The 24,107-nt window shown below is 43.3% G+C and overlaps 1 protein-coding gene across 2 annotated transcripts; it reads left to right on the top strand.

Moving 5' to 3' along the window:
* The first annotated feature begins 1 nt into the window (after nt 1).
* On the top strand, nt 2-22,160 carry zhx2a (zinc fingers and homeoboxes 2a). Of its 2 annotated transcripts, none has more exons than XM_072394747.1 (13): nt 2-196; nt 12,633-13,049; nt 13,365-14,084; nt 16,359-16,571; nt 16,714-16,977; nt 17,114-17,329; nt 17,455-17,539; nt 17,711-17,896; nt 19,125-19,531; nt 19,716-19,968; nt 20,098-20,254; nt 20,525-20,644; nt 21,426-22,160. In XM_072394747.1, exons 2-12 carry the CDS (start codon nt 12,951-12,953, stop codon nt 20,640-20,642), a joined length of 2,718 nt encoding a protein of 905 aa, XP_072250848.1. In that variant the 5' UTR covers nt 2-196; nt 12,633-12,950; the 3' UTR covers nt 20,643-20,644; nt 21,426-22,160. The 2 variants fall into 2 exon arrangements, with proteins under 2 accessions (XP_072250848.1, XP_072250847.1); XM_072394746.1 differs by having other exon boundaries at nt 2-416.
* Nucleotides 22,161-24,107: the final 1,947 nt, after the last annotated feature.

Raw genomic sequence — 24,107 nt, 5'->3', positions numbered from 1 at the left:
GCAGGCATCACTGAGGACAACTTGACAGCAACAAGGCTCAGTTCATTCATTTTCAGAGCAGCAGACACGCTTCACGGAGACAACAGCGGTCCTCCTGTCATTTGGACGGAGGACTGTTGTACTTTCCACATGCTGCTATTAAACTTTTCGCGGATGTAGGACTATGGAGCCGCTGTGGACGGATACCGGCTCCTCGGTACGGCATGCAAATACGTACTCTGACGTCGGCGATCATGTGGCTTTTGGCGTAGATCCTCCTTGTGATCGCCAATTTTTTTCTTCACCGTCGCCTGTTGTCTCTTCGGTTATTGGGCTGCCGCGAGAGTGTTCAAAACACATTCTGCGTGTTTCTTGGTTTAGCAATAGCCGTGGGATTGCGCCGCACTACCTGAGCGTCGCGCCAAAACGGTGGGCAGGTAAGAAATGGATCAACTCTTCCTCTGTTTTTCACGCCGCTCGCCTCGGCTGCCCCTGCGAAAAGTCCCTCAAGTTAAGACTGTGTTTAGTTGTTTGTTTGTGCCTCTCTCGTGGCTTGCTCTGCCTTTGCGTGGCTCCCAAACACCCACACGCCTCTGTATAAATATTTTAACTTGTCTCGCCGCATGAACTTTGCCTGCCCCGCCGATAACACCTGCGTACGGAGACCGTGTGTCCGCCAAGTTGTTAATTGGACGTTTTCGTGCCCGAGTGTAAGTTTCACTTTGATCCGTTGAGACGGTGGTGGGAGAAGGCACAGAGGAGAAACATCGTGTCTACTTTTCCTCCTCCCCGTGTCGACATAACCAGCAAAACATGGCCGTCTTTGCCGACATGTTGTTACGTCGATGGCGAGAGGGGGAACATTTGGGGAGAGTGTTTTTCTGCGCCCCTCTGTCACATCTCGGGCTGGCCGGTGGGAACGACCGTTAAAGTCCGCACCGCGGCTGAAGCTGCCGCTCTCATTCAGCCGTACGGAGGTTTGAGTGCAACTTTTGGAGTCCGACGTTGTTCGTAGACTTTGATTTGAGGGACTCTGCGATGTAGGCGTAACGTTACCCCTGGTGATGCCTCCTCCCCTCCCAAACCACGGTTCTTACTGCATGCAGACGGTGCTGTAGCATTAGTCCGCACATTGCAGTGGGCTGGGAACTGCTGTGAAAGTCAGGCGTGGTTCTTCTTCGTGTGTTATTGTTATCTTTATTAGCAACTTTGGTGATTAAAAACCAAGCGCCCCTAAAGTGTAAGGAGGCTGTATGTACTCCACTGGAGCCAGCGGCTTCAGCCAGGGCGAAGTGTGTCCTCAGTGCACCCCGTGACACACTTTGAAGTCGTAGGTGTTCTGGGACACTTAACATTACGCGACTGGAGTTAGATGAACAGACAGGGCACTTACCAAGGGTAGTTTTGGAGTAAAAAAAAAAAATGTTGAAATGTTGCCCACTTCAAACACCACTGTTTATTCTGGCATTCTCCCCAACAACAGCTCACAAACAAAGCTTGTGTCGTAGGTTTGTTGTTACCTGAGTAAAAAGGACATGTCATGCCAGCATCAGGACCACAGAGCATTCTCTCTAAACCCTACCAAATAAGCTATATATGTTTGTTGTTTTTTTTGGAAACATGTGGGCCGTCAGCTTGGTTTTAATTTTCACAGCATTAAATGTATTAGGATATGAACAAGTCCTCAGCTCTGGTGATTACAGATTTAAAAAATGTGAAAAGGAAGCAGTGGTATTAGGCTAGTCTTTCCAGAATCCAAATAAGTGACAGGGATGCCAATTTATTTGGCATGTAATGGCACAGTAAGGGTTGGGGTGGGGGGGCTGTTCTACACTCCTCCTGAGTGGGCTTTTTTATTGAATTCTGTTGCGTATGTTGCATCTCAAAGTAAAGCTCTCATCCAGCTGTTGTCGGGGCATCTTATGAAATATTTCCATGAGATAGCATTTTCTCAGCACCTGATGTTCTGTGTTTCTATATTCTCTGATTAGCCCTCCAACCCCGTCCCTGCAAAATATTCAAAGTGATTTTGATCAGAGCGCAGTTAACCCTCCTGTCAAGCCCGTTACCAGCAATTCCTCAGGGTATAAACTTGGGCTCCGTTCGCTTAGGCCTGAACTCTTGCTCTTTCCTTGTGAAGGGAAGTTAGGCTCGTGTTTACTCTTCACATGTTTCCTGCTTGTGATCTCCCAAATCAGAGATAGTGCTGTGTAATTTGGGCTGTCAGTCAGATCACTTTTATTGGTGGCTGAACAATCAAAGCCTACACCTGCCTCTGATGATGAAAAGCACACAGCCCCACACGCTGACAGTTGTTGCCAAGCTTTTTTTTTTCTCTCTCTACAGAAACACTCAGCTGATGTCTCCTATTATTAGCATGTAACAAATTCCATTTCTGTACTGGCAAAAAAAGAGAATAAAATCATATTATGAATTATCGATGGTTTTGCATAACTCAAATGTTGACTCTATTAAACCAGTTTGCCAGAGAGAAGTTATGGATTGGGGTAGGGTGGTGATTTTGATCCCTGCCGTCCGGTACATGGGACCATATTACTGTTTTTACAGTTTGACAGATGCAAGATTAGGTCCGTTTTTGTTTTTTTGTTCTCAGTATTTGCTCTAGGGATTAGGAAAAACGCACAGATGTCACCAACCTACCTTGTTGCACAGTGAGTATGAAGAAAAGAAATGCAGCTTAAAAATGATGTGCCGTGTTAACAGTAAGACAGTCGGCTGTTGTTGCTTTTTGAAGAAGAAAGCAGAGAAAATAAATCTTCCCTTGTTTAAGTGTCAGTTTCTCCCTGCTTTGCCTAACCACGCAGTCTTTCTCAAAGAACTGTGCCATCTAAGAATGTCACAGCCAAAACATCCAGCTGCGAAGTAATCTGCTGTTTGTTCCTACAGGCATCTATTCGTTTACTGTAGTCGGATGGTGGAAAATGAACAGGGTTTAGTCTGTCACATTTTATTTAGATCACAGAGCATCAAGAATTGGTGTCAGATTATAACGGCGAAATTCAAAGGAAACACAAGGATTGTTCTGTTTGGACAGGTTTCTTCCAACAGTCCAAATGCAAGCTGTGAAAGCAAAGCGGAGCCAGAATTGTGCGTTGCGGTGGTAAAATAGTGCCACGTGTTGTGTAAACATCCAGCATGACATCAAAATAAGTCAATCATTGAAGATTATTGGTGTGGTCTGACGGGGAATTGCTGGCAGTTGTCTCGCAGTCGGACGCTGCTTGCATGTGTCAGTCATACCTGCAAAGTTGCTTTCTGAAGGTGATCTGGAGCAGTATGTGGACGGTCAAACACGGTGTCCTGAGCGGTTCGGTTTGTTTCTTTTCTTTGTAAACGAAGGACAACAGACGGTTGTGATGTGCCCGCTGTTGTGTCTGTTCTCTGTTTTGACCCGGTTTGAGTGAAGTGGGGCCACATTAGTGGTACTTTGATGAGCTCCTTCAAAGCGAGGCACTAAGCAGTACGGTAAAAGCTCAGTGCTACAAAGTAAGGCTGGAAAAATAATATATATTAAAAATGTTTTCAGGGCTGAGGTGCACCACAGTTTTGACCATTTTGCTTTAGTTTGAATACATTTATTGATGACGACATTATTTTAAAACATTAATTACTTTGTCATTATCAAATCATATTTACATAACTGAGGATGACTTCTGTGTTGTTTGGATACGGCTGTGATTCAGGAGGTACAGTGGTTGTCTTCCAGTCGGGAGGATGGTTGTTTGATTCCTTGTTTCCCCATTCCACATATGATGGAAGTGTCCTTGATCCAAACACCGAATCCCACATTGCCTCAGATCTATTCTTCAGCTGTGAGTGTATGATATGAGGTTAGAATGTGTGTGTGTAGAAAAGTGCATTTACTGGTCAACAAGACTAGAAAAAGCACTATTTAAATTATAGAAATCCGGTTAATTTATTTACCTACACAAAAAGTCAGGATCATTTAAACAAATCAGATTTGTGCTGAGTTTAATCCAGTTTTATTTACAACACCAGTCCTGCTCTTAATGTTATGGAACAGCTTGGCACAGGGGGGTGTAAATAATCATGCGTCAAAGGTGTCATTTCACTCTCAGGGTTTTGCTCAGATCCTAGATGTTGTTAATTGGCCTGTGGATCAGTGGTTAATTTCGTAGTTGTATATTCCAGCAAAACATACACCCTCGGGATTAATAAAGTGTCTATCTATCGACACCCATGTTTCTATTCACTCGTTAAGGCATTACCGCAAAAAAACTATGAGCTGTGTGTGACTGTTATTTTTAATGCTGTGCTAGCTGAGCGGTTGTGGGTTTCAGCACATTGTTGTTTCTCATATTCATCAGGAACATCCACCATTTCCTGAACGCACACCACATTTCCACATCCAGTCCCAAGCTGTATAATGGCTGTCCATTCTCTTGGTGAAACACTGGAGTGAGTCATCACGGGTTGGAGGACGGAGGTTGTTGTCATCACTGCCTGTCGTGCTCAGCTGGGCTCTGTGATGACATCACCAGGATCCATGTACACAGGGCTTTGTTCCAGTGTTTTGGGTTCTCTTCTCTGGCTCCTTAGATGTGTTGTTTAGGTGACTAAGGCAACCACAGAGATGAGCTCATCACCTGTAGGTGGGGCTGAGCAGGAGAGTGAGATGGAGAGGCTTCACAGAAGGACAGACGGAGAGGGAGCTGTGAAAGGGAGTAGGTGTGATGTATGAGAGAGATGGAGAAGAGACAATTGAATGACTCTTCATGTGAAAACAGAAGTGAAAACACTAAAAACCAACTACTGCACCTTCACCCGAGAAAACAATTATCCGTGTTGGTGTCGATTTTCACCGTAAATGGCTGTGATCCGCTAGCTCAAGACTCAGTTTGGTTCCTGGAAACCTTCCCTCAGAGCAGCAACATTTCCAGGTAAAACGCAGAAAAAGGTCACAGCGTTCTTGCGTACGATGGCTTTATGAGCCTCTTAAGCTAATCCCCGTCTCTTCTGGTGTCGCCATCTCGTTCCCGTCAAATTTTATTTTGGGGGAGAAAAAACAACAAAACCAGAGAAAACTGACTACACATCTGTGGTATTTAAAATGTTAGAATTTCAAACTGAACTAAAGGTGACACTGAGAATCCCAGTGAGTGACAAAGAAAAGAAAGGAGACACTACAGGCAGAATGTCTGAGTATGTGAATGAGAAACAGGAGATGACCTAGCATAGCTACTGCAAGATGTGTGTGTGTGTGTTAGAGAAAGGATGCTCACACTAGCCCACACGGTCTGTGCCTGCACCCAGTCACCTCATCAGCAGTGGGATCACTGTATTTTATTAAAGAGCTCACTGCTTCAATTCTGCATTTATTATTATTTAAGTGTGCGGGTGGCAGAAAGTTGCACAGTGGTGTGCTTCTGCATTTGTAAGTATGTATTAAACTACCTGGTGTGCATCATCCAGCGGCCAGTGGACTTGTTTCACCCAGACACCCCCGCGTTGTACAACTTTTACTGTCTACTGAACAAAAAGTGCACTTAACAATAAGAACATAAAAGTTAAAACTAGTTTCATGCACACACTCAGTATGTGTGTGACATGTAGTTCATGCCTGAGCATGCATGTAGACGGGGGGGGGGGGGCTTCTGCACTGCAACACGTCAGCCAGTGGATGGCTCAGATACACCCCTCCTGCCAGTCTGAGACCAATGAGGAAAGGCTGGAGACAATACACAAGCCACACCCACTGCAGGGTAGGCCGAGATTGACGGTTGGTAAATCCAGCCGCACAGGAGACCCGAATGGTGGCCAAAGCACATGGCAAACACAAAGTATTCTTCAAGCTGGACTTACCTGGAGACACTTGAGGGGCCTACAGTATAGAAACATGACATCTCATTGCTGTGCAGTGGGACATTATCCAGATTAAAAGGGCACAAGATAATTCCCTGACTCCACTTACAGTAACTAAGAAGTTACTGAAGAAATTATATATATATATATATATATATATATATATATATATATATATAGATAAAAAAAGCATTTTAAATTATTTAAGCTCCTAAAAATGGTGCGATTATTGAGAGGGTACCACCATATCTGTGTGGCTGGTTGGCTTTGTAAAAGGTTATGGGGAAGAGAGGGGGGAAAAAGCATGAAAGTTGAAGAGGAGTGGGAGTGTGGGGGGGAATGGGATGACGACCGCAAAACCAAGTCAAGTGTTGTGGGGCATTCCAGTGGAAGCTACATGAAAATGCTGAAGAAGAGTAATTTAGACCAATATTTCTTTATTTGTTGTAATGGAATTTCCTTTCAGTCCTTCAGCCGCTGCATCAAATGATGTCTACAGATACACTGGCCTTGTGTGAGGGACTACAGGAAATAGCCGATGTGACACAGCTTTAGGTGCCGCGTGGCATTATGTGTGTCGGCTTCAGAACACACTGAACCCAAGTCCACTGTAGTTAGACTCTTATGTTTGTAAGCTGGCTTGCTTTGAGTCCAGAGCAAACTGCTGTGTGACTGTTTAGGAAATCCTCACAAAGGCTGTCTCAGATGATATTTATCTATGTAAATGTATGCTGGCTTACAATGAAAAGGGGAGCCCAATCTCACTAGGCCCCTGATTGAATAAAAACATTGTTTTTCTTACATTTGAGGACGGTTAAAAGTTGAGCGGGATTTCAAGCATCGCCGCTGTCGTGACGCTGACTGACCTCTGTGAGATTTCTGCTCTTAGGCGGAAGCACAAACTTGCGTGCTTTCTGTTGGTTGTAGAGTTGCCATAGCAACGCAAGCATCAGCCGCAGAGTAGGTGACACTTAGATATTTTTATAGCTTGCCCTTTTTGTGTATCATGGCGCGGCAGCGTGTTCAGAGAGGAGACGGTATTGAGGGAGAGGTGTGTGTGTGTGTATGTGTGTGTGTGTTTAGCGTTATGCTAACTGCATTAAATGGAAGAAAATGTGATTCTTGATCAAAAGCAGTACAGAATGTCCGCAGTATACAGTAAATAGGCCACCTGAATAAGGCCACAGCAGTGATGACCAGGCTTATTTTCCAAAAGTTCAAATTGAAACTTTGGCAACTTGGCACAAAAGCAGATTCCTGTGTCGTGCTGCAGTTGTGACAAAACGTTTTCCTTTATGTTCTGTTATATTGAGAAAGAAACACCATTTGTTTATGTCCCTGCCCTGCCTGCAAAGCGGCTCTAACCCATAGGGGCATGGGCCCAGGACCACGGCTTGTGTCCTGTGGTCTCTGGCACTGGGATGGACTTGTTCCTGTGCATCCCACAGTTGCTTGATGAGATTGGGATCTGAGAGGTTGGAGGCCAGATCAGTGCCTCTGGCTCTGTCTCATGTGTCAGGCCTTTTCTGAGCAGTTTTTGCACCGTGGCAGAGCGGTTTGTTCTATTGGAGGAGGCCACTGCCACTGGGGAGTGCCGATACCATGTGCACTTGGTCTGCAGCGTTTAGGTGTGAAAGCAACATCCACACAAATGCTAAGACTCAAGATTCCCAAGCGGAAAAAAATGGATCTTAAATTACAGAAGAAATCTTAGAAATCATATTCCTTTTAGTTTGACCACCGTGGAAAGCTCTTTAACTTTTCAGAGGTCTCGAGTGTTCCAGAACTCTTGTGGTTTGTACAGTTGCAGCTCTGTATACATATGTCATGCTGCCGTGCTCTATTTAGAGAGAAGAGGCATTCTTCTATGGTACTAACCATTCCAAACAAGCCGTACTTGTTTTCTAATTGTACTGTCATAAACTTTAACATTTAACATGCTAACTGAGTGCTGCAGAGTGCCTTTTGCAGTTTCTCTGAGCATTGCACACTCTGACCTTGGGTTGAACTTGCTGAGACATCATCTCCTGGGAAGATGGGCAACTATGTTGAATGTTTTCCACTTGTGAAAAATTGTTCACTGTGGATGATGGATTCCGAACGGTTTGGAAATGAGCTTATGGCCTTTCTCAGGTTGGTGGTTAGCAACATCAGTAGAATCACTGCAAGCTGCTGCTCATCAGGTGCGTTTGATTGGCAGCCCCTGGCTGCTGCTTTCCATCCTAATTGCAATGGAAGTCTTAAGAATTTATTTAGTTTTAGTGAAATAATGTCATTTTGTAGTATGTCATGTGTTGCCTTAACCCCATTTACGACCTGGTCAGAGCGATGTAACTAGTTTTCATGTCCTGATATGTATAACTCTAGCAAAGTAATTGGCTGTACTGTTTTTTTTGCTCATGGCTGATCTCTGGTAGTGAAAGGACGGTTTTTGTCATTGAGTCACATTGAGTCTTCATACCAGGCCAGCAGAAGTAGCACTGCTCTGTTGCTATGCAGAACCTACCAAGCACTTGAACACAGTGCAGCACTTTGCTTTGGTCCAGAGGAGCGGCGTGATGAGATTTAAATTAATTCTGCAACAGTCCAAAATTCTGCCTCCATCTCCTTCCTGCTGGGACACGTTGTGTTAGTTGTGGTGCTTCTCATCCTCACCCACACAAGTCCGACGCACACATTGTGCTCCTCACTGCAGTGGCTGACTTGTGGATCACGCAGTCAGGAGGGAAAACGCACTCGAAACAAGACGGAGATGGAGGAACACGCCCTGCAAAGCCACAGAGCTTAGTGTGAACTCCCTATGTGTAATGTTATCGGGATTTATCGGACCCCAGTTTTTGTTAAAGTGAAAGCAAAGCTATGTCCATGTTAGGGCCAGCGTGGATGCAGCTTGTGCTCTGTGCTGCTTTCTCACCCAATGCTTGTCATTTTGGAGCTCCGGTGTGACCGCCTGCTTTGTACTTCATGCATGGCTTCAAGTGGCTGGAGCCAGAGAGGTTGCCATTCATATGCCTTTGTGTTTGTGACTGCATGCCTGCTAAATCTGGCATTCAGTTAGCTATGCCACTACAATACTTTCTCCAGCCTCATTCTTCCTCCAACAACAATGACCTCAACCAACATTCTACCAGTTATTTGGTCTATTCGTCCAGGAGAGAGCTGTAGTGCTGGCTCATGGCCTCATAAAAGACTAATCGGCCTAGCTATAATATGTAACATTTACTTAACCTTGAAAAAGTTATCTTGCAACCTTTTCCCTCAACCTTTGAGGAACATTTACAATCATTATCATAGTCATCCTTATCAGTGGTCTTAGAAAATAATCACAACATGATAAATGTCAGTCATTACAGATCTAGCCAGAATGCGTAGGTATTGATGTGCTCTGATAGATGCTTTCTCACCTCTCTGCTGCGGAAGGCCTCGCTGCTTTCCCTAAATTACGTTTTTTTGTATGTGCAATGTGAGACACTCGCATGCCCGGCCGCACATTGAGATTACATTCATGGCACCCAGAAATGGGAGCAGAGTTGTGTGCTTCTTTCTGACTCATCTGTTCTGTGTCATTGGCTTCTCACTGCTGTTTGGATGCACGTCCATCCAACAGTCCCATTATGCTTCTGACGTATCGGCTCATCGGTCTGTCTTCGTATATCAGACCAGCTCAGTGGAACGCAGGATTTGTATTGATCGCCACTGTTCTCTCCGTTATGGCCAGTGTACAGCTTAAACTTATTAGTGCCAGGGCTGATAAATGTATTCGCTGCCTTCTTGCATTTTCAGAAAGAAGGGACTGCTATTACAATGCACCAGGCGGCCAAACAACAGGAAAGCACAGACTGACAGACAGGCAGGCAAGTGGCTGCCAGGCTGAGTATTCATACAAGTTTAATGAGCATCCAGACAGTAGGGAGTTTGTGGCTCCTGCACAGAGCTCGCTGTACACACACTGCCTGATGAGGTTAGACACACTAATGGAACAGGTGGGAGTCTGACAGTTCGACCTGGGTCGTGAACAGAGCTCGAGTTTAAGAACGCAAGTCTGCAATTAATTAAAACTTTTGTTTTTTAAAAGGTAGAGAACATGTGGACAGCTTAGGCAGCTGATCACAAGATATTTATATCCAAATTCTTGCAAAGCTCAGTTCCAGAAGAAGTTTTCTTTCAAGGACATCAGACTATTATTGTTTTTTATATATAATTATTATTATTATTATGCGTTCCCTGGAAGCCTCTCTCTAATATCGTCCTAAAATTGTAATGACTGTTTATTATCGACTTAGTATTCTTTTTATTCTCGATTGCACGTATCGTCTGTGTGTGCTCCTTCACTGAAATGTTGAGAGAAGAAAAGTCTGTTGGTGTACTGTTCAGCGGTATTTTCTCTCTGTTTGAGATGGTAGGCACACACCTTAGACCGCAACTACTCAAACCAACCAGGCTGTTTGTGTTTACAATGTGAAACAAGTTTTCATTTTATCTGAGTCAGACTCGGCTCGAAACCTGACATGTTGCAGCAGCTGCTCTATATACACGTATATATCTCAATGAGTCGGCTGGCAACACAAACCAGCATCTGATGTTAGAAAACTTTTTAGGAGCCTCAGCGAGCCACAAGTTGATGACACCGACTGATTGCTGTAGTTGCTGTAACTTTAGATGATGCATAAGACATTAGCTCATCGTGTTTTGCTCTGCTTGTGTGGATACACATCAGTAGGAGGTAAGAATCCAGCTTCAGCTCAGCGATTTCTCTTCTCAGTCGTGTTATGCTTCACATACCATCACTTCAAACAAGTGTTGAGGCTGTGTGACCAGTGAGGCAGCTGAAGTTCAGGAGGTCATGTTAGGCGGCGTTTGTGATGCAGCTGACAGAGGCATTGTTTTATTTATTTATTTTTGACCAGATTTTCACTACATTTTCAGGACCACTGAATATGCCATTCTTTCCATCATATTTACAGCATTCCTGGCGTTAAATCTCTACAGCGTCCTCAGGCAAAGGCAAAGATTTTGACCTTTTCTGCAATGTGTTGAGTACTTTTCTGTGATTATTCTGGAACGTGGAGGCCTCTATTTGGTGGTACCTAATCTTCCAGTGGGATTTCCCAACACATCCGGATAATACCTCTGCAAATTATTTCCCACCCCCCATGGATTTCAAGTAGTTTTTGTCTGTCTTTTAAAAGACACCAAACACATTCCCACATCCAGTTGGATGATGCCTGTATGTACAGCCTCTGTCGGTGACATGGATGTAGTTGCCACTTTACTACAGCTCCATGTCCACTGTTGCTATGACAACACCATGGTAATGGGGCTTCATTCTAATGATGCCTCAGTGGGTTGTTCGAGGAGTTGAGATATCTCGGGACAATGAGTCGACTCGTGAATGACGGTATTCGAGCTCTAAAAGGCTCCAGCGTCATTTGATCCATGTTGCTGTTGGAGAGTTCCAGATTAAAAGTGTATCACTTGTAGGTTATTACAATGCACCTCCAGAGCCTCCAGAACCTCGAATCATATACTTCAGCTACTTGGCTTATCATCTTCATTTGGTAACGCTGGATCCCTGCTGAAATATTGAAGTTGTGATGTGGACGAGGGGCTTGGATTTAGAAGAGGGCTTCTTCTCTGTGCTTAGTTGGTTTTGTGGAACCTCATTACGTCCTGATAGAGGAGCACCACTGCTGCTCCGACTCATTTGAGTTGCACTCGTATGAATATGAGTGTTAAGCTTATGCGTGAGACCTCCAGAATATCAATACTTTTTCAGTCAGATAAGCCTCGCCACTCATTAGCGTCCAATATTACCCAAGGAAAGTTTTTGTCCTTCCTTTTTTTTCTTTTTTTTTTAATGCTTCTTCTTGATGAGGTCATTTTCAAAAAAGAGAAACAATAAAGCCACTCGAGGATTTGAAAAGATTTGTGTGTGAAGCTGATTCATCTCTAGTTGTCTTACAGTTCCCACTTTGAAGCACATTCTGGTGAATGATTCGTCGGTTTTTCTCAGGACAACTTGTCTTACTGACAGCAGCAGACCTGTCAGCTGCATAAATTTACATATCAGCCAAGGTATCAAACCATGGAGATTAATCCCCAATGATAGACAACTCTCTGGTGTTCGCAGGTCTCTATAAGTTATACATTTAATATGATCTAATATTGATTATGGTTAAAAAACTATGGGGGAAAAAACGATGAATTTGTGTTTTAATAAATGTTAACAAAGTCCTCAGCCTGGTGCTACTTATCTACACTTCACATTGACTGGAGCGTTGTCAGTTCTTTATCACACCTTACTGGAGGTATTGCCTTGATTGGTTTGACTAAAGTTGTGGGGATTTGACTCACTACAATTTAAAATGTTTTTTTTTGTCTAGTTTTTCCTTTTGCGTTTCTCTGCCAGCATGAAACAACAAGTGCTCATTAAGAGGGGCGGTTATTTTTCAGTCCTTCTGTGGTGTTATTCCTTAAGTTCCATACAATTACCTACAGTTGTTGCCTACGCACAGCGTTTTGTACAAAACATGTTTAAACCAGCCTCTCTGGTGCCAGCTGTAATACCCAGTAGGGTTTTTTCCCCTTACTTTTGTTGTTTGTTAAAATGTAATTTTCACTTTAGAATAAAGGACTGATGTTGAAAAACTGAAGCATGGCTTTTAAGAGTGTTGTTTGCCCATTTGTTGAAAATGGAATGGTTTGCATAAATTATTATGTAAACTATGTATGCAAAGAGGTAAAAAAAATGCGGATATCTTTCTAATGTTTGAATGCTTGGTCTTTATACTCTCCTGTCTCCCATCCAGGCAACTTCCTGTCATGAAGTTCAAGAGGGTGAGCCAGCGCTGGAGCTGACACTGTCAGCAGAGCCAGCCCACACTATTCTGCAACCAGACCTTCACCTCCCATTGCCCCTTTTCTCTCGAGTCACTATCTCAGTTCTTTAGACCATTTGGCGGCTGAGTCCGATCCCAGAAAGTGTCTCTTCTTCAGCATATTGGATAGTACTTTCTCAGTGGTCCTGCATCCCGAGACAGGAGCCCTCTTTACCACATCCCTGGCGAGGCACAAGCACCAAGTGAGAGCAGCTGTCCACCAGGACAAACCCCCGATCTGCCACCACCATGTCCAGTCGACGTAAGGCCTCCACCCCATGTATGATCCGATCACAGGAGACCATGGTGGAGCCGCATGATGAGGCAGAGGAATCGCACAACATGGAGGTACTGTCAGAAAGACCAAAAGTTGCATGTCTGTTACATGAAGGATTCTACTGTATTAGATTTATGATCACAAAGTTGAATCTTGTGAGACAGACAACTGATAATAGATTTTTGTGCATAAAGTTTCTGTAAATTTGTCATTTGATTTTTATCTTATCACATCCTTATCTTGAATACATTCATTTGATATATATATATATATATATATATATATATATACACACAGTACCAGTAGGTCAAATAATTTCATAGGTGTTCCCAAATACACATTTGAAAACTCCATATCTAATGACTTGTGCCTTCTCTTTTTGCCAGACATTAGCAGAGAACCATATTCAGGAGGCACCTATGAATACAGATCTACCTACACCAGCAGAGCCATCCGTGGACTTGGATCTAAAGGGCAAGGCGTCAGAACTCCCCGTGGCCCCTGACAAACCAGCAACAGAGCCACCAGACCCTTCCAAACCACAGCGTAGACAGCAGGGAGGCTACGAGTGCAAATACTGTACCTTCTCCACGCAGAATCTCAACACCTTCAAAGAGCACGTGGATGCCAACCATCCAAATGTCATCCTCAACCCACTGTACCTGTGTGCAGTCTGTAACTTCAACACAAAGAAGTTCGACACTCTGACAGAACACAATGAGAGATGTCACCCGGGGGAGAGCAACTTCAAGTTCAAACGCATCAAAATGAACAATCAGACAATCTTAGAACAGACAATAGAGGGCTGCAGCAACAATGCAGTCATTTACAACGCGCCAGGTGCCAATCTCAGCAAAGGGGACGAACTGGGCACTGTGCCACTGAGTAAACCCACCACAGTGAAAACCGGTAAACAAAAAATAATGTCAACAGATACCAGACGGACAGAATCTCACATGGGTAAACTGGCCCCTGACCTCACCAAGAAACCAATCACAGCGGTCAGCGTGAACGGGACTGTCATCATCCCGGAGTCGACCCTCCTCAAAACAGACGGCCTTTCTCACATCATGCCTTCCTTACAGCAGCCACTGAACTATACCCAGGTAGGATGCAATTCTTTGTTTATATATTGTTCCAATAAAATAAAAGGAATATTTTGACATTTAAAAACCTGATCATTTGCTTTCTAGCCAGTTATGCAAGCTGTAATCGAACAGCTTGCATGCCTGTACGTTAACGTACTGTCATGATAAAAATAAAATGCACCCTCTTTGCATTGATGTTTTTTCTTATATGGACATAGAATTATCTGCTTCATGGCAGGTCTTGAAATTCGATAAATACAAGCTCAGATAAACAACACATTACATAATACACTTTGTCATTATTTGTTTAACAAAAGCTAAGCCACAGTGCGGACAAATTAAGTCCATCGCAGGATTCAGTTGTTTGTAGAACCATCTTTGAGCAGGAATAACTTAGTGATTGTTTTCTGTATGGCATTATGACCTTTACGAGTGTAGGTCCACTCTTGTGTTCAACCATGCTTCAGTTCATTGAGGTTTGCAGCATTGGTTTATGCACAGCTCTCTTAAGGTCCCATCACAGCGTTTCAATCAGGTTGAGGTCTGGACTTGGACTGGACTGCAAGGTGTCCAGGTCCTGTGGCTGCAAAACAGGCCAAATCATCTTTCAGGCCAAAACTTAGTTGCTCACACTTTATGATAATTAATTAATCGGGTACATTTAATTGTTTGATCTTAATGAAGCAGTCGGGGTGTACTTGTGTTTTCACTCACAGACTTTTGGTTTGGTTTTGTTTGCTGTACTATGTCAGGTGTTGTTTATCTGAGGTTGTATTAACCCAATTTTTCTTATTTTAATTACATCCTGACATGCAAAACTTTGAATTGAAAGAGGATGTACAATTATCTTTTTCACATGACTGTATGAAATGACAGATAGCCGACAGTTTGATTTGGAGTCTCTAGATTCTGTTTAGATTCATATTCATCCTGTTTTACTTGTTGTTTAACATGATCACGAGTCGGCTTTGAAGATGCCTGTGGGCTTTAAATTCAGCATCGACAAAAGACTGTTATTTTCTTCTCTAACTTGTAGCCAAACAAGATCACTGTTCCTTTAAATCCTGGCTCTGCAGCTACAGTCTCCTTAAGTTAAAAGTGAAAAAGGTGACGGGTTGACATTTTAGAGTTTGAACGGTAAGGCCTTATTTTTTTTAGTTTACAGTGTTTCTAGGACTTTTTGAGGGAAAAGTATTTAATTTAGTGCCAATTACAAGGATGAAAGTGCTCCTTTGAGCACCAATTCTAACTAGCTGCAAATCTAACCAAGGGAGGCAGAACACAGCAGGTCATCTAATCATGCAAAATATCACATCCAGAATGAACTATCACCAAGGGCCCATTGAGGGTAAATTGTGGGTTTGCTGATTGCATGAATTGGGGACCATCAGCCAGTAGGTTGATGGATAATTTGAAGTGACTGCTCTTTGTTTTTATGCATACGGTTTGGCACTAATGTAGCTCACTGTCTACCACCCTTACCATGACATCACTGAAAGAAATCAAATGACTTTGATCTGCTACTTTCTACTCTACATCTTCTTGCTAAAAAAAATCTCTTTTAAAAAAAAGAGAAGAAAAAAAAACCATTTAGTTTGATAGCTGACCACTCTGGGTTTGTAAAACCTAAAATCTATTTTTTCTTTACTTTATGTTTTGGTGAAGTAGAGGAAAAAAATATGGAATCACCTCGTAAATTGCAATTCTAAAACAAACACTTGCACAAGCCCAAATATGCAGCGAGTCGGCAGTCAAAGGAGAGTTCTTGCCGAGCTTAAGAAGCTGTTTCACCGGCTCATTGGCAGGAAACATGTTCTCCGTCCGTGGAAACAAGGGAAAGGTTTATAAAACTCCCTCAAGAAGGTAATTCAGCTCAAGGTGTGGCAAAAGGTGTGGGTTGGGTGTCTAAAATTTGCAGCAAGTACAAACAAAATGGGAAAGTTGTAGAAGGGAAACATACAGGTCGACTAAGGCCGAGAGTGTCAAGACAGAAAAGTTAATGTCTGAAAACAGAAAATGCACAATAAAAGAAAGGAATAACAAATGGGGCGAAGCTTACAGTGACTGTGCTATATGTCCATATGATGACATAATCTTTATTCCTCATGACTAAGCGATTCCACAATGTTATCCTCTGCTTTTTCTGAAGAAAAAGAAAAAACTGAAAAGAAGTCAGAATGTTCAGGCACAAAATTGCATTTATTACACACGTGTCTGGTAATAATTTTATTCACATCATTTTGTTTTTTTTCATCGATTATGACTCAAACATTCCGTCTGCATGTGTTTCAGGTGCCGAAGGTCGCAGTGCCCCTCAACACAACCAAATACAACCCCTCCCTTGACAACAACCTGACGCTCATCTCTTCCTTCAATAAGTTCCCCTACCCGACACAGGCGGAGCTCTCCTGGCTCACTGCCGCCTCCAAACACCCAGAGGAGCAAATCAAAGTTTGGTTCACCACACAGAGGCTCAAACAAGGCATTAGCTGGTCACCTGAAGAGGTATTGTCATGATGAATTATGTGTTTGCTGCTCTGTTCTTCTCAAGTGTTACTATGTAAATGAGATGGTGACAACGTTTTAAATACAAGAAAATATGCAAGTGTTTGGTAGGTGTGTAACAAATCCATTCCTTCTATGACAGGTGGAAGAGGCCAGGAAGAAAATGTTCAACGGTACCATCTCCTCAGTGCCTCAGACTTTGACTGTGGTTTCTCCAAAGCTTAACTCCCACTCATCAACCAACCAGCTTGTTCACACCACAATGTCTAAATCCCTGCAGCCGGCAGCCTCTGTCCTCCATTCCCTCCCCAGTCATCTCCTGGGACAGACCAGCCTCGTCCTGACTCCTGTTGCCAACGGCTCCACCGTCACTTGCGCGCCGCTGGCACTCACAGTGGCTAACCAGGTACAACAGCTCAGGCTGAAATGAAAGTCTTGTGGATGTAGAAAAAAAAAAGTTAAGAAATTCAACAGCAGCATAAGCTTGTTCTCACTTGGCACATAACTTGATGCAGGGAGATTAACCTCCATGATTACTGCAGGTGGGGCAGTCGCTCAAACGACCTTTGGCCTCTCCTGTGATCACCACAGAGAGTAAACGACCGTCCATCATTCAGACCATCTCCGCGCCCATGGCCGCTTCCAAGCTGGCATCACCCAAAGTGCTGAGTTTCACTGTCGACCCCAATAAGACAGCCGAGCAGCTGTCAGTGCTGAGGTCCAGCTACACACAGTGCCCCTTCCCTGAGGAAGATGAGGTAAGAATAAGTGAGTCAGTGGACTTTTAGAGTTTACTTTGGTTTTTTTTTTCCCTAAACGCACACTCACAAGTCAACCCACTCACTGGCGGGGTCATCTAATGCTGTGTCATGTCATGTGGTAGATTTACAGGCTGATAGAGACCACTGGGCTGTCCAGAGGAGAGATAAAGAAGTGGTTCAGTGAGCAGAGGCTTCTCAATCTCAAAGGTATGTTGTGGAATCAGTGTTGACATGATGAAGTCCTCCAGACTCATTTGCATGTTTTAAATAAGCTACATTTAGTTCTTTGAGAATAATTCTCTGCCCTATACATGTATTAATCACCTGTGCTGCCTTGGACAAATGCTTAGGTGTTTTCTTTCTGTGTGTCTCTTGGAGGTGTACCTCCTCCACCTGTGTTGGTGAAGGCAGAGGCAACACCTCCAGTCAAAGACGGCCCTGTTAGGAGAGCAGTCCCCAGCCAGTTTCCCCTGCTGGAGAGAGTGAAGGGGAAGTCGTCAGAGCAGCTGAAAGCGCTGGAGGAGAGTTTCCAGAGAAGCAGCTCTCCAACAGAGGCAGAGCTCGGTAAAGCCATCGTTACCCACGTTTCATAAGAACGTGAACTTAATCCTTTACCCTGTCACCACCGGAGCCCTTCCAGTGCAGTCATGGAGGTGCTGGAGACAATTCTAAGGTGGTTCTGTAAAGAACCAGCTTCAAGCAGGCTTCATTTGCATCATTACAGCACTCTCCAATACACGTTTGAACCTCTTCACGTACATTTTTAGATTTGTCGAGGATCCCAGTTTTAATTCCACAACAGATCACTGTGTTTGCCGTGCTTTACCTGCTAACTGACGTCATGATATCACCAGTTTGTTTTCTGATATCTGCTTTAAGCAGCAGTCATGTTTGTGAACGCTCTCTGCAACGTTGACTGGTGTTTCTAAGCAAACTGAATTTATATGGTGTTTCGAGTGGGGTCTGTAAACGCCGGCTGGTGATATTAAAACACCCGACAATATTATTAAAACCAAGCGCTGTTTAAAGATTCAGTTGAAAACAGCAGTTGTGAATGCCTCTCTGTGGGGGCGCATTGGGCTCAGACACGACTGGTGATATTAATACATTAAACAGCATGAAAATGAAAGGAACACTAAGCTCATGTGCTTACACTGCTGCTTCAACTATGGAGAAGGAATATGTATAACTGAACATGGTAGTTCTCCTTTAACAATCTGTTAAAAGACGCCATAATAAGAAACCTCATTAAAACTGGTCTTAAACATTTAGAATCTGATACTTTTTTGGAGTCTTGAGAAAAGTGATTACAGAATTTTTCACCTTCTTATTATTAGATGTCCGATAAATTGGATAATTGGTTGGCACTTAGAATTATTCTTTTCTTGTCTTATTAGCCACTCAGCCTTCTGTTTACCCATTAACGCATTCACACTGAGAGTTTCATCTTTATTTTTTTGTATACATTCTGTACTTTTACCAGTCGGCCTAATTAGCAGTTGTGTTCTTGTTCTTGTCAAGTTCAGCGTCCTTACTAATGATTTAGATATTTAAAGAAATCAAGTTGTGTTTTCTTCCATTCATACAAGCTCCCAGCATGTGACTTGATTTTCTTTCACCCCGGAGAAGCAGCATGCCATCTCTGGTGGGATTATACACGACAGAAATAGCAGAAATGTTTTTAATGAGCCCCTTTTTAACTCCCCTGGAGAGAGACTGAGATTTCTTAAAGAGAACCCCTCCACATGGAGGTAACACAGATCATCTGATGAACCCAACTCTTTTTCTGCAGACCAGCTGGCCCAGGAGACCAGGCTGTCAAAAACGGAGGTGGACTGCTGGTTTTCGGAGCGCAGGGCACTGCGGGACAACATGGAGAAGGTTTTACTCACCATGGCCTCCAAGAACACAGAGGACAGATTCGAGCGGCTGGGAGGAGCGCTGCTGAACGGCGTCTCTCATCAAGAGCAGGACGGGAAGCCTCTCCGCTCCCCTCCTCACCCACCAACCTTCTCCTCCTCTTCCTCCTCCTCTTCCCCACCTGTGCTCGCAGCTTCCTCGCCTCAGCGGCTGAATCATTCCTCGTCAACGTCTCCTCCCGTCCTCACCTCATCAAGCTCCTCTTCGCCACACCCTCCCATCCTGTCAGCCTCCAGCCCAGCGCCCATCTCTGGTCACTCGCTGGCCCTGCTCAGGGAGGTAAGAGGAAGTGATGAAAACTATTCTTCATTAACACAGTTCAGATCAGAGGACAGTGTATGAAAATATGCCACTAAGTGGAATTAATTTTTTTGTGAAATTAATTTGAGGTAATTTAGCCTTCATGGCTTCAGTTAACTTAAGTTACTATGTAAGTGATGTCCACATAACCTTGTCCTGACAGATGTTCTGCCAGACCCAGTGGCCATCTCCTGAGGAATACAGCCAGCTGGAGGTGCAAACAAGCCTGGGACGTACTGACATTGTCCGCTGGTTCAAGGACCACCGCTCGGCACTGAGAAACGGTGAAACGTTGGACTGGATGGAAGGTTTCCAAAACCATAACCTTGTAGAGCAGCAGAACGCAGGCCAGGAACAGAACGGCCAGAGTTCTGAGAGAGACCAGAGTGTTTCCTTGGAAGTCAAGGCTGTGAAGGGTGAGTTTTTTTGGGGGAAGATCATAGTGTTCTTGCTGGTTTATTTTGTAGTTTTTTCATCGTTATTACTATTTTGCAAGAGTGTGATACTATTGTTATCTTTTGTTGATCCAACAACCCTGCGTGCAGTGGACAAGGCTGGTGCGAACGTAGCAGCTGCAGAGAACTCCAAACTGTCCAATCAAGACGAAGTGCAGTTGTTTACTGACGTACTAACCCAGGGGATGACAGACGTGAGCCGGAACAGACAGGACCAGACCAGCTGCAGTCCTGCTGACAAAGAGAGGCGAGTGAAGACATTTTTTTTAACTTGTTTTATACGGACAAAAACCAAACTCATTTTGCTGCTAATATTTGATTTTGTTTCCCTCAAAAACAGTCGAGAGGAACAGAATCATATGGTAGCAGCAAGATAGGATTATTGAATTACTCCACTTTACTCTTATTCGTCCCATTAACTAGATTTTCATGCAGGATTTATGCCATTTTCAAAGTCAAACAGGAACAAAATGCTCTTTTCTTTGCAGTTCTTAGAAGGAGTTTGTTTTGTTGCCAGGTGGGGAAAGGTCACTGTGGCTGTTGCAGAGGAGACCCAAGCGGAAGTGGAAAGACAGAGGCTGGCGATGGACACGGACATTCTGACTCTTGAGCAACCAGGACGAGTAACCGGTTGATGGTAGGTTGAACAGGCGAAATGGCCTTTTGATTGTGACCCCAATGGGCTTAAACTGCTGCAGTAAGAACAGAGGAAGGATGTGTTTATAGATGAGCATCAGATGTTTACAGCTTCTGTCACTTGTTTCTTTTTGTTCATAGCATCGATGGTTCTTTTGGAAATGATATGGCTAATTTACCAGCAACACCCTTAGTTAAGTAAACATTTTAGTGCAGCTTAAAAGCCTGTCGTCAAGTTTTTATTAAATCTGCACAGCTCAGGGGGTAAAAAAGAAAAAAAAAAAAAATTTGACTGTTTCCACATGGCTGCTGGTGTTTCCAAGTTTTTCACCCACTGCATGCTGGGATACGTATCAGCCATCTGTGACCCTGAACAGGAAGGGTTGTGGAGAGTAAATGGATGACAGGAACGGATGGACTCTGAAAGCCTCAGCTTGTGTTTTGGCTTAAATAAATGGTGAACTGTTGCTTTAAGATGCCACAGCTGCAGCCTCCAGTTAGCCAGGGTGTTATTAGTGTGTAATTACATCTGATTGGTCCTTCATAAAGATGGCATACACCATCATTAGCATCAAACACAGAGGCACTTGAGTCCTATGAAGGTAAAGCCAAAGATACAAATGATGATAAACTTATTTTTCAGTTTATCATTTTTATAACCATTGTTTATGTTTTCCCTTGATTTCAAAGTGTTAAAAACCTTGTATTTACTGTGGACTTATTGGTAAACAGTTTGTCTGATATTTGTCAAGTGTTGATATCAGTTGGATTATCTGTTCCAGGTGGCGTGGATTTTCATTGATGTGGAGTCACCAGCCGTTGCGAGACGACCAAACTTGGAGCCAGTGATGCGTCTGCCTGTGATGTCATCACAAAGCGCCATGGACTGTTGTGTTCCAGTGTTGAAGCACTGACGTGAGGTGCAGACGCTGACGTGAAGAGGAGTGCCAAAGCTGGACTTGATGCATTGTTCTCACTACCGTGTTGGGGTTTTTGGTTTGTTTGTTTGTTTTTTTTAAAAAACACACCTGTAAATATTTTTCTGTATTCCAAAAACAAGAAAAAGATTTGTACAGTTTAACTAGGCAAGTTTTATTATTTTTTATTGTTTTTGAATGTCAACCCCCCAAACAGGAATGTTTTTTTCTTTGTTGTTGTTTTGAGATCAAATTGTATCATAGTCTATTTGCTGAAAATCAGCTCTTTTTTTTTTTTTTTTTGGTGGCGAAAATCATACATGACTTTTACTCATTATGAGTACATTTTGATGGCACTTGCATATTTTCCCATGGTAGTGATAGATATTCCCATACTGGGCTGTTTTCAAACACCTTTATAGTTACAGTGGTGACGACGGGAATGATTCAGACGCGTTAGAGGGGGGTGTAGAAGGAGTGTGCAATCTAAACACGGCCTCGGCTTCTCCGCTGAGGCCGAACACACGGACAGACAGCGGCTGACAGCAGTGGTGCAGATGCTTAAACATCCTGGATTCTGGATTTTTTTTTTTTTTATCAGTATCGGAGACGTGTTTGTGAGGCTGAGGCAGTACAGAATGTTAACTTTTCTGATAGAAAAATGATAAATGGGAGAGCAGAAGGTCTGTTCGATCACACCATGCTGCCTTCCCAGCTTATACCCCATGTTTTCCAGCAGCCTCGGACGAGGAGGGCAGAGCGCTGTACGATTTCAACTTTTCTCTTCTGTGTTTTAAAAAGACTGAACACACCAAAAAGCCTTTTGGTGAAAATATCACATGCAATTTGAATAATCAGAGCTATTTTGAGTCATCCATTTTATCCAGCTGTGGTCTGTGAACACTTCTCGTCTTTCTGTCTTTAGGTAGGACCCTCTGTCCAAGCTGGCTCTGGTGATCTCTGTACACTCTATAAATGGAGGTTCATGAATGTCTGACATGCAGAAAAAGAACCTTCACTGCTGATTTTCTGACAACAAAAAAAAAAAAGCATTTGGAATGTCACAGCAGCCAAAGCTGTCATGAACTGCTTGCATGTTCAAGTGTTTCAGGTTTTTTTTTAACTCCTTTTCAAAACATTATTTAAAGGGTTCTCTTTCTTTTCTGGGTCTCGTTTAAAAATCCATGCAATATCTGTCCAGGCCAAGAAAGTGAAGGCCGGCCTGTCATTTAACCCTGATCTGAACAGCAGGTGTATGGCTGTACGCTAACTGCATGTCGGTTCCTGCCGCTTTACTTTCATGTTCAGAGTTATCTGGAGTACTGTACGTTTGGTCGACTAGTACGGAAAAACTGCTTGCATTTTCATTTTCTACTTCAAGTCTGCTGCAATTCAATAAAAACTCAAGTAACTGGAAACGGCCCTTTGGTGTAAATAAAATGAAAACATTTAGACGAGAACAAGGCGCAAGGAGACGGGTCACGGTTGTTCGTTTCCGGACGTATTTTGTACAGAACACGTTCAATATGGGAAGTCCGGCAAACGTGAGAGCTACTGAAGGCTTTCAGTGGGACTGCTTTTGGACTTCACTGTGGCTCATAAGACAGCACGAGAGCGGATGTCACACTGTTTGGATTGTTTGGAGGCAACTTCAGAACAGATCGAGGGCAGTCTATTTAAAGGAAGAGCTTTGTGCCCACGTAGAGTAATGTGTCATTTGTTTGGAGTTGGTCTGTCAGAAACATTTTTCCCTCTTGGGAATTGCAGGTTTTGCGTTTCGCTGCCTGATGTAAGTGCAGAGTTTGACACCTTTTTTCTGTTTAAGTGGGATAGAACTAAAATCAGACCATCTCTGGCTGAAATTACATTTTCACACAACTTAATGTAAGATTGATGAAGCGCTTTAACCTTTTCATAATTGTTTCTGACTGCTGGAAAAAAAAAAAAAAGCGTTTAGTTGGCTCGCGTATCCTTTAAATCCTTTTATGCTCGTCAGCTGCAGAGGTCCAAGAAGCTGTCCAGAAGCAACTGCAGAATACGAAATGTAACATTTACAACGCCAATTTAAAATAACGTTGAGGCGCTGTGTAAAAAGAATGCAATCATCTACAAATCTCATTAGCCAGTATTTTATTCACAATGGAAAACATATTTAAAGGGAGACATTTTTTTATATTTCATGAAAAATATAAGCTCATCTTTTGTATAGTGGAAGGCTGCATGGAGGTGTGGTGGTTAACACTTAGGTTCCTGGTTTTTATCTCAGCTGAGGCCTTTCTGTGTGGACTTTGTATGTTCTCCATGCACGTGGCTTCTTTCCTGATACCCCAGCCCCCTACAGACCATACATATGCATGTTGGGTTGTGTTGGCTCTGCGATAGACTGGCACTTTGTTCAGGGTGCAGGCCCCAGTCCTCCTCCCTCGTCCATAAATGCAGGTTAAATCCTGCATTTGTGCAAAACTTGCTGTCTTCTCTGGGTCAAAGCTTTTTTAAAAAGACTAAATGGAAAACTGACAAACCCAAATTTGAAATGCTTAACGCAGC

Source organism: Leuresthes tenuis, unplaced genomic scaffold (genome assembly GCF_036924035.1).
Source record: "Leuresthes tenuis unplaced genomic scaffold, fLeuTen1.0.hap1 SCAF_10, whole genome shotgun sequence".
Lineage (NCBI taxonomy): Eukaryota > Metazoa > Chordata > Actinopteri > Atheriniformes > Atherinopsidae > Leuresthes > Leuresthes tenuis.
The sequence above is the reverse complement of the archived record's forward strand: the minus strand, read 5'-3'. Positions and strand labels throughout refer to the sequence as shown.